Raw genomic sequence first — 9,499 nt, 5'->3', positions numbered from 1 at the left:
TGTCTCATACTTTTATGCATTTTGATATTGTGCACAGTGACCTCTGGACTTCACCAATTCTCAGTTCAGAGGGTCATCGTTACTATGTGTTGTTTCTTGACGATTACACAAATTTCTTATGGACTTTTCCAATTCATACAAAATCTCAGGTTCATTCCGTTTTTCTTCAATTTAGAACTCACATTGAAACACAATTTGAAAGAAAGATTAAATGTTTCCAATGTGACAACGGTAAAGAATATGATAACTCTATGTTTCATAAATTTTGTAAAAACAATGGAATGTCCTTTAGATTTTCGTGTCCTCACACCTCCTCACAAAATGGAAAAGCCGAAAGAAAAATTCGTACCATAAACAACATCATCCGTACCCTTCTTGCCCATGCCTCTTTACCTCCATCAATGTGGCATCATGCACTACACATGGCCACTTACCTACATAATATCCTTCCAAATAAAAAGTTTTCCCTCCAATCACCCACTAAAATACTCTACCAAAAAGATCCGGCCTATACTCACCTTCGTGTCTTTGGATGTCTTTGCTATCCTCTCATCCCTTCATCATCTAGGAATAAGTTACAAGCTCGGTCCACACCTTGTGTCTTCTTAGGATATCCCTCAAATCATAGAGGATACAAATGCTATGATTTATCTAGCCGTAAAATATTTATTTCCCGGCATGTCATTTTTGATGAAACTAAGCTTCCATTTTCTAATCTAAATGTCCCTACAACGGTTGGCTATAATTTTCTGGATGACGACACACCCTTCCTTCCATCCTATTCCTATAGTGCTCCACCCTCTAACCATCAAACTACACCAGTTCAAACAAACATTTATCAACCATCACCATCTTCTTTTAATTCGCCTCTGTCACCCTCCCACAATCACACCTCACCAACCACAGCATCAGCCCCATCCATAACATCACCTCCAAACCCATCATTACCAACTATCATATCATCCCCATCCCCCACATCACTTCCGACTCCTCCACCTTCACAACAAAAACCGCCCCTCTCCCCTCAAATGACAACCAGAGCCCAACACGGTATTGTCAAACCTCGCAAACTCTTCAATCTCCATACATCAACCTCAACCTCCATATCCCCTCTACCTACAAATCCCATTGATGCATTAAATGATCAAAATTGGAAAATGGCCATGAAAGACGAATATGATGCTCTTATTGAAAATAAGACGTGGGACTTAGTTCCTCGTCCGTCTAATGCTAATGTTATTCGGAGTTTGTGGATTTTCAGGCATAAAAAGAAATCTGACGGATCCTTTGAAAGATACAAAGCTCGCCTTGTAGGTAATGGTGCAAATCAACAAACGGGTGTTGATTGTGGTGACACATTCAGCCCGGTGGTCAAACCGGCTACCATTCGAACGGTTCTAAGTGTTGCCTTATCAAAATCATGGTGTCTTCATCAATTAGATGTTAAAAATGCTTTCTTGCATGGGAACCTTCATGAAACAGTATACATGCATCAACCTCCTGGATTTCGTAATTCTCAATTTCCTGATCATGTCTGTTTATTGAAGAAATCTCTATATGGTCTCAAACAAGCACCTCGCGCCTGGTACCAGCGCTTTACTGATTATGTAGCTACAATGGGTTTCTCTCACAGTATTTCAGACCACTCTCTTTTTATATATCATCATGGCAATGACATAGCTTATATTCTTCTGTATGTGGATGACATTATTCTTGCTGCATCATCTGACACTCTTAGAGAATCTATTATGGCACAACTGAGTTCTGAATTCTCCATGAAGGATCTGGGGCCTCTAAGTTATTTTCTGGGTATTTCTGTCACTCGACATCCCGAAGGCCTTTTTCTTTCTCAAAAGAAATATGCAGAAGAAATTATCGAACGAGCAGGTATGTCTTCCTGCAAACCATCCTCCACACCAGTAGACACAAAGGCGAAACTTAGTGGTTCATCCGGTAACCCTTACCATGATCCAACCGAATATCGTAGCCTTGCCGGAGCATTGCAATACTTGACGTTCACTCGACCGGACATCTCATATGCAGTTCAGCAGGTGTGTTTATTTATGCATGATCCAAAAACTCAACACATGTCTGCCTTGAAACGCATTATTCGATACATTAATGGTACCATAGATTTCGGCCTCCATCTGTACCCTTCATCCATCGACAAGCTCATTTCTTACACAGACGCAGATTGGGCCGGTTGTCCAGACACAAGAAGATCTACCTCCGGCTACTGCGTTTATCTCGGTGACAACTTGATCTCATGGTCCGCAAAACGCCAACATACCTTGTCTCGTTCAAGTGCTGAAGCCGAATACAGAGGTGTCGCTAATGTTGTGTCTGAATCATGTTGGTTACGCAACTTACTCTTGGAACTATGTTGTCCTGTCACAAAAGCTACTCTAGTATATTGTGACAACATCAGCGCAGTTTATCTTTCCGACAATCCTGTTCAACATCAACGCACCAAACATATTGAAATGGATATACATTTCGTGCGTGAGAAGGTTGCTTGCGGTCAAGTACGCGTTCTTCACATTCCCTCGCGTTTTCAGATTGCTGACATCTTCACAAAGGGACTTCCGTTGCAACTCTTTGATGACTTTCGTGATAGTCTCAACATTCGTTCACCTCCAGTTTCGACTACGGGGGTGTATTAGATATGTAAATATAGAAACATTATTATTAGTATTAACTACAATGATTATTAGAATCATAACCAATGATTATTAGAATCATAACCACATAATTGTATTGTGCATATAAAAGACTATCAGATCAATGGAAAAGGCACGGCCTAAATTATCTTACAACTTTTCACCAAATTATTTGTGTCTTTAGACCTATAGTCCAGATCTCACCTTTTGGAAAAACCGCCTTTATCTATATTTTATCCATTTCTCTTTAATCTTCACTTTTATTTTTCTAAATAATACAGTATTGTTTAAAATTTATTTTTCAGCCAAATAGTTTAAATTGAAAATTTTAAACACAGCCGAGCTTTTTTCAACTTGTTGATTGAGTCTCATCTCAAGTCTATCTAAAACATTTTTGCATTATTAAAGTAGAAGATTGACGTCATCAAATTGAATTTTCATGAGTGTAATTATTCCTGTTTTGTATTTTTCCTTGATAGCTAGATTATAAGATGGCAAAAAAACAAACAAGAGAGAAAAAAGACATTAATAACTAATTAGATCTCGAAATCGAAATCTTACAGACTAAACAATGGTTACCAAATACCAATCCCAGTTTCATTACTCTTTATTATTTCAAATCTAAAATCCCCTTTTCTCCTTAAGTAGTTAAAGTTAATTAAGTCGTGTTTCCACGTAAACGGCGTTAGAAGCGCCTCTAATTCTAGTATCATCATCATCATCATCATCTATTCTTTCTTTCTTTCTTTCTTCATTTTCAGCGTTTTATTGCCCCCTCCTCTTCCTTCTAATTCTTTCTTTCTCTTTCGTTAGTTAGGGTTTTCCAAATCCATCGTCGTTTTCAACCCTTAACGACGCCGTTTCAAGATGATGCCCCCGGGACTCGTTTCCAATCTCCAAGAAGTGCTTCTCAACCGAAAAGGCGATTCCAATTCGAATTCGAATTCAAATAATGCAGAGCAGCATGAACAATCCAGCGAGAACTCGGAGCCTGTTGAATTCGACGCCTCGAAGCCAATTGTGTTGGTGACGAACAGTGATGGCGTCGAATCCCCTGGCCTCACGCACCTCGTTGAAGCTCTCGTTCAACAAGGCCTTTACAATGTCCACGTCTGCGTTCCTCAATCGTGAGTCTATAGTATATAAAATGCAACACTATAACATCTTTTTTTCTTCTCGTTCTGTTCTGTCTTTGTAATTTGTTAGTTCGTGAAATTGTTGGTTAGGGACAAATCGGTTTCGGCGCACTCCGTAACGCTCCGAGAAACTATTGAAGCTGCTTCTGCCAAAATTAGTGGCGCCACCGCCTTTGAGATTTCAGGTTTTATATTATATAATTTTAGGTTCATTGCTTGTAATATTATTGATTCGGTTATATGAACTTAAATTGTTGTTTTGTTCTTTGTAATTCAGGAACTCCTGTGGATTGTGTTTCGCTAGCGTTATCTGGAGCGTTGTTTTCGTGGTCTAAGCCTATGCTGGTTAGTGTTTGTATCGGGACACTGGAAATTATGTGTGATTGATTGTTCTCGTGAGAAAGGAATGAAGATTTATGGATGATGTCGTGGTTTTGAATTTCAGGTTATTAGTGGGATTAACCGCGGATCAAACTGTGGTCATCACATGTGAGTTGTTCATTTATGGTTCAATTTGAACATGTAGATCTAAGTTAGGACGTGATCTAGGAACTTGCAGTCTTATGTATAGACCTGTGTTTTTCACATGCTTTTTAAAAATATGCAGGTTCTACTCAGGGGTTGTTGCCGGAGCTAGGGAAGCGTTGTTATGTGGTGTACCGGCATTATCAATATCATTAAATTGGTAAATTGATGATTCTACACATTTTTTTTTTAACTGTGCTGAAGCTGGGTGTTATGAACTGATATCATGTCCTGTTGTAGGAAGAAGGATGAAAGTCAGGAAAACGATTTCAAGGATGCTGTATCAGTCTGTTTACCATTAATAAACACAGCTATTAGGGATGTTGAAAAGGGAACTTTTCCCAAAAGCTGCCTTTTAAATGTAGAAATTCCGACATCTCCTTTGAGTAACAAGGTGTGTAAATTTTGTTATATATTGGATAACTTTTTCATATGTTTTGGTGTACTAAGCAAATGCTGTAGGCATTGGGCCATATGGTGTACAAAATTTAGTGTGCATGATAATATTCTAGCCGATTAGATTCTAATGTTTTAAAACATTTCACAGTTAGATGGGAGTGTTTTAAAATATTCTTTGGTTTATTGTTTACTTGTATGCAATGTAATAGTTTTTTTTTTTTAATAGGGCTTCAAATTAACCAAGCAAAGTATGTGGAGATCCACTCCAAACTGGCTAGCTGTTTCCACCAGCCGTTATCCAACTGGTCATTTCTTGGCCAATCAAGGGGGCCTTGGTCTTCAGTTTGCACAGCTTGGCCGAGATGCTTCTGCAGCTGTAGGTGTCCTACATACATATCATGTCTTTTTGTTCTCTGTAATCTGAAGGGATTTTAATGCTTCTAATCTAGTATAATGATGGTACTCAAATCTTGCTCACATTTATCTACTTCAGGGTGCAGCTCGTCGATTGGCTACACAGAAGAAGAATTTGGAGATTATTGAATCAATGGGAGCTGCAGGGAAATCTGATCCCAACAGGGTGAAGAAGTATTTCAGACTAGAGGTAAATAGGAGGAAGAAACAAAAATCTTTATTACAGTTTGCTATTACAATGCAAAAATCAGGTTAATATTTCAGTTAATCTGTTTTTACATGGTAATTATGAACCTACGATTATGAGGATACTAATATGTGAAAGAGATTATCACAAAACTTTGTTTTCATATGTTGCCCGTAACCTTAATATGTTTATTTTAATCATGGGTTCATCTGCTATTCTACGAATTACTTGTAACACCTCCCTGCAATGTGTAGATATGATTTGGGTTGCTATTTGCTAATTTCCCTTTTTGCATTTGTTTATGATTGTTATATTTGTATACCAATTAAATATTTTTAAATTGTTTGTAGAAGTGAACTTAGCTATACTCTTCTTGTATATTCAGTTTCTGGACAATCAGCAGGAGGAAGAAGTAGACGAAGATCTGGATTACAGAGCACTTGAAAGTGGATATGTAAGTTGGAATAGCGTCTTTTCGATTAACATTTTTATTTTCCTTATTGGTGCATGCTACTATGCCGGTATCTTCCGGTGCTAGCAATTTTCCCTCGTTTTGACCGATTCTTGCACGTGATCTGGTGGAACAGGTCGCAGTGACTCCGCTGTCTATTTCTCCTCATATTGAGACTGTTATTCAAATGGCAGCTTCTGATTGGATTTCTGCTGTGCTTCCTGGTGAACAATAAATTTGGTATGATTGTGTACATTTGAGATTTATGATGATTCTTTTTTATTTTTTTCTTAAAGCAAAGATGGAGCAGAAGCGGTAGTCACACCTATTCAATAGTGGATTTCCACTTGTACTATTTTTCTTTTTCTATATTTTTTGTTCCCTTCTTCATTGTTTCAGTTCCTTTTGGTGACTTAGTTGTTTCTGATTTGAAGCAAATGCTTCTTGTAATTTCTTGGGCATATTTTAGAAAAATGCCATTTCGTCTGTTTGTAATATCTATTACTAGCAAAAACACGGGAGCAGCTGTAATTTTCCGTTGTTTTTTTTTTTTTTTGAAGATAGTTAAGCCCTGGATTGATGATTTCTTATCCTGACTAAAATACATTGGTTACAAGTTAGTTGCACTATTCTGTTTGGGTGTTATTGTGAAAAATTTACGTTAAAATGAAGAATGCACGTTGGAAGAGTTAGCTTCTTTTTTTTTATACATAAAAGAGTTAGCTTTAAAGTTGGATTTTGTACGGATGTTTGGAAAATATATATCGTTTTGTTTTTATTCTAAGGAGGGCCAAAGGCCCAAGACATAACGGCTTTGATTTTGGGGATGTTATTGTTAAAAAAAAAAATGATTCGGTTGACAGTAATAACTGAAAGATGAAAGTAAAGTGACAGTTTGGGCTCCCTAAGGCTTAAAAGCAAGTGTAGTGTAGCACCGACATAGACGTGATGGAAGGTTGTGTTTGGGTTTTACATGTACACTTAAAACGCCCCATTGAAGCTGAACTAGTTATCCAGTAACCCTCCCGCTGCTTTGACAACAGGATCTGAACTTGTGATCAGATCTGAGATAAAATATAAAATCTAAGACTATCCAATCATTACCATAGTTTCTGAATTATTTCTACCTTAATTTAATCATTTTATACATTATTAGATTAAATTGATTTTTCCCAGAGCAATTGAATGTTAGTTGAAAAGGTCATTTTATTAAGATGAGAAAGAATTTGGGCCAATCCGAGCCATCAAGTTGTAGACTAGTAGTTTGATAGGCTGGGCTTTGGATCTACTCCATGCCCAAGAATTGTTATCTATGAGGCAGTTGCTTCCTGCACCTTCAATTTTACTTCTTGCACCCTTTTAAGCTTTTGGAACTTTTCCAGAAATGTCTTTCCAGAATGCAATTTTACAGGAAGTAATGGCCTATTTATGACTTTGATTTTGTTGTTCTCTGCTATGGGCTTTGACTAGGTTTCAGAAAGGAAAAATATTTCTTGGTTACGATCAGATAAAACTAAAGTTTCATTAAAGAGTGCTTCTACGAGATATATAGAACATGGAATATAAGGTTTTCATGAGGCTGATCTTGACCAAATGGAAAAGAGAGGAGAAAAAAAAGTATAAATATACCATGTGATAGAAAAGGAGATATAGAATAAAAAATATGTTGATGGAATATTTGAAATATAGATATTATTCCCCAATAAAAGGAAATGGATGTTTTGCTCTTTGTATGTTTTGTCTTCATTTATTGTAAAATGCCAATTGGAGACAAATGCTGCTTACTTCATGTGTATGGCTGATGTTCAAATTCACAACAGGAACAGAACTAAACTGCGTAGAGTACGATACATAAATTTCTTTCACATGATCAGAAAGACACCCAAGAATAGTCATGTGTCTGTCAAGTTTTCAATCCAGTGGCCCACATCCTACTATGCTGCCAGTTGCACTCTATGAGCATCTTTAATGGTATGATTTATTGTATTTATAGTTATGTAACTCTATTATATATAATTTTTACATGAACTTGATTATGATTTATTTTATATTATTTTATGTAGTTTAAGAAGTTTTCCTTTTTAACCGCTCAACTCTAAATATTTCATCAAATAGGTCTCATAAGTTACGTTATCTGGTTTTATATTTCATCAACATGTGTTTTTATATCACAAGTTACCACGCAAGCTGAGTGCTTTATTTCTAAACACAGATTGGTTATTCAAGATTCCCTTTCTTATATTGCAGTCACTTGATAACGCTGCTCCAATGATGCAACTAACTTAAGGTACCATTGGTTAATAGTAAAAGCAACTTAAGATAGTGAGTTGGAGATGCCCTAACTATTGCCTATGATTTTATTTATTTTTTTCAAAAAGTTTTGTTAATTAGCGTTCTTTTAGGTGCAATAACATGTTATGGTACACGAGAATGAGGTAAAAATAATGAAGTTTAGCTTAAATAATACATTTAGACTATGAATACAATACTTGAATTGAATTCAAGTACATTCCACTTAAGAGGCAGTATACGTACTAGTTTTTGTTTGAAGTTTGTTGCAATATGTTTAGTCTCACATGTCCATGTCAATTGATTGATTTTTATTTTATCTATGAGAATAAAAAATAGTGTTAAAAAATTTATAATAATTCGCGCATCATGGTCCAACCAAGAATTAAACTTCTTTAATTATAAGAATAACTGATTAGTTTTTTATAGAACGATCGATCTTGAATCCTTTAATAGTCTTGTCATCGAGGCCTATGCTCTGGAAAGGGGGGAAATGAAACATAACAACACAAAGAAATCAAATAAAGGGGGAAGCGGGGTATCAAGAAAGATTGATGTGGCAGAAAGGGGTTAGTGTGAAAACGCAGCCTTTATTTTTATAATTTTCTCACCTTGCTTTCTTGCTCAATTTCCTGCGAAGAAAAGCCTCCAAAGATTAATAATAAAATGAAATGATTCTGATAGAAGACCGGTTGGCCCATAAAGAACACTTTCTAAGATTCTGAGCCATGAAAATAAGGCCCACCCTTAGTGTCAAAATAGAGCAATGAGTCCACTTCCATGGGTTACGGGCCCTTCAAATTATTGAACTTACGCGGTGCCGACTGTCAGCATAAGAACTTTGTATATATATCTTCTTTTTTATTGCAATTTGCAAATAAGGGATAGAAATTCATGCTGATCCCAATGATAATTATCAAGCCAGGAAGAAGAAAAAAAAGGAAAACGGGTAGGTATGCTACAATCATTCCATGATTGAAAGGGCCTTTGTCCCCCTTAACTTGGATTCTTTCAGAAGATTCCATATGTTACCACAATTATAGTTTGGTAAAGCTCTGTGAAAATAATGTAATTAATTTTTTTTTCACCCCTTTTCGTTTAACACGTTATTCATTCTTTTTTAGTCATTTTCTGCTTTCTGACAAAAAAATTTGGTACAATGCTTTCGGATATTATTGACAGCATATTGCATAAATCTTTTAAGAATGAACGATACATTTATTAAGAATGTATAAATCTTTTTAAGCTGTCAATAAATTATTATATTTGATAAATTTATTGATTTTGATTTTTATAAATAATTACTTATCATATATGATATTTGAATGATTAACCGTGTAAAAAATTAATATTAAAGAGTGAAAACTTGTTTTCTAAAAGTTTAATGATATGAATGATTAATATAATTTGTATTTTCGATCGATTAAAACTATCATTA

At 35.9% G+C, this 9,499-nt stretch overlaps 1 protein-coding gene across 2 annotated transcripts; it reads left to right on the top strand.

Annotated features, from left to right (window-relative positions):
• Positions 1-3,171: 3,171 nt before the first annotated feature.
• Positions 3,172-6,401, top strand: LOC100779772 (5'-nucleotidase surE-like). Of its 2 annotated transcripts, XM_014766477.3 has the most exons (11): positions 3,172-3,366; positions 3,474-3,787; positions 3,887-3,981; positions 4,074-4,141; positions 4,242-4,285; positions 4,404-4,481; positions 4,562-4,715; positions 4,947-5,096; positions 5,214-5,324; positions 5,707-5,775; positions 5,909-6,303. In XM_014766477.3, the coding sequence occupies exons 2-11, from the start codon at positions 3,528-3,530 to the stop codon at positions 6,005-6,007; spliced, it is 1,128 nt and encodes a 375-aa protein (XP_014621963.1). In that variant the 5' UTR covers positions 3,172-3,366; positions 3,474-3,527; the 3' UTR covers positions 6,008-6,303.
• The last annotated feature ends 3,098 nt before the right edge of the window (positions 6,402-9,499 follow it).

Source organism: Glycine max, chromosome 14 (assembly GCF_000004515.6).
Source record: "Glycine max cultivar Williams 82 chromosome 14, Glycine_max_v4.0, whole genome shotgun sequence".
In the NCBI taxonomy this organism is placed as follows: Eukaryota; Viridiplantae; Streptophyta; class Magnoliopsida; order Fabales; family Fabaceae; genus Glycine; species Glycine max.
The sequence above is the reverse complement of the archived record's forward strand: the minus strand, read 5'-3'. Positions and strand labels throughout refer to the sequence as shown.

What these genes read in the sequence shown, in the direction of transcription:
- LOC100779772 (XM_014766477.3), top strand. Translation starts at nt 3,528, where the DNA reads ATGATGCCCCCGGGACTCGTTTCCAATCTCCAAGAAGTGCTTCTCAAC. An exon ending in CACCGCCTTTGAGATTTCAG is followed by an intron (nt 3,982 to 4,073) that starts GTTTTATATTAT and finishes TTTGTAATTCAG; the next exon opens with GAACTCCTGTGGATTGTGTT. An exon ending in CATCTCCTTTGAGTAACAAG is followed by an intron (nt 4,716 to 4,946) that starts GTGTGTAAATTT and finishes TTTTTTTAATAG; the next exon opens with GGCTTCAAATTAACCAAGCA.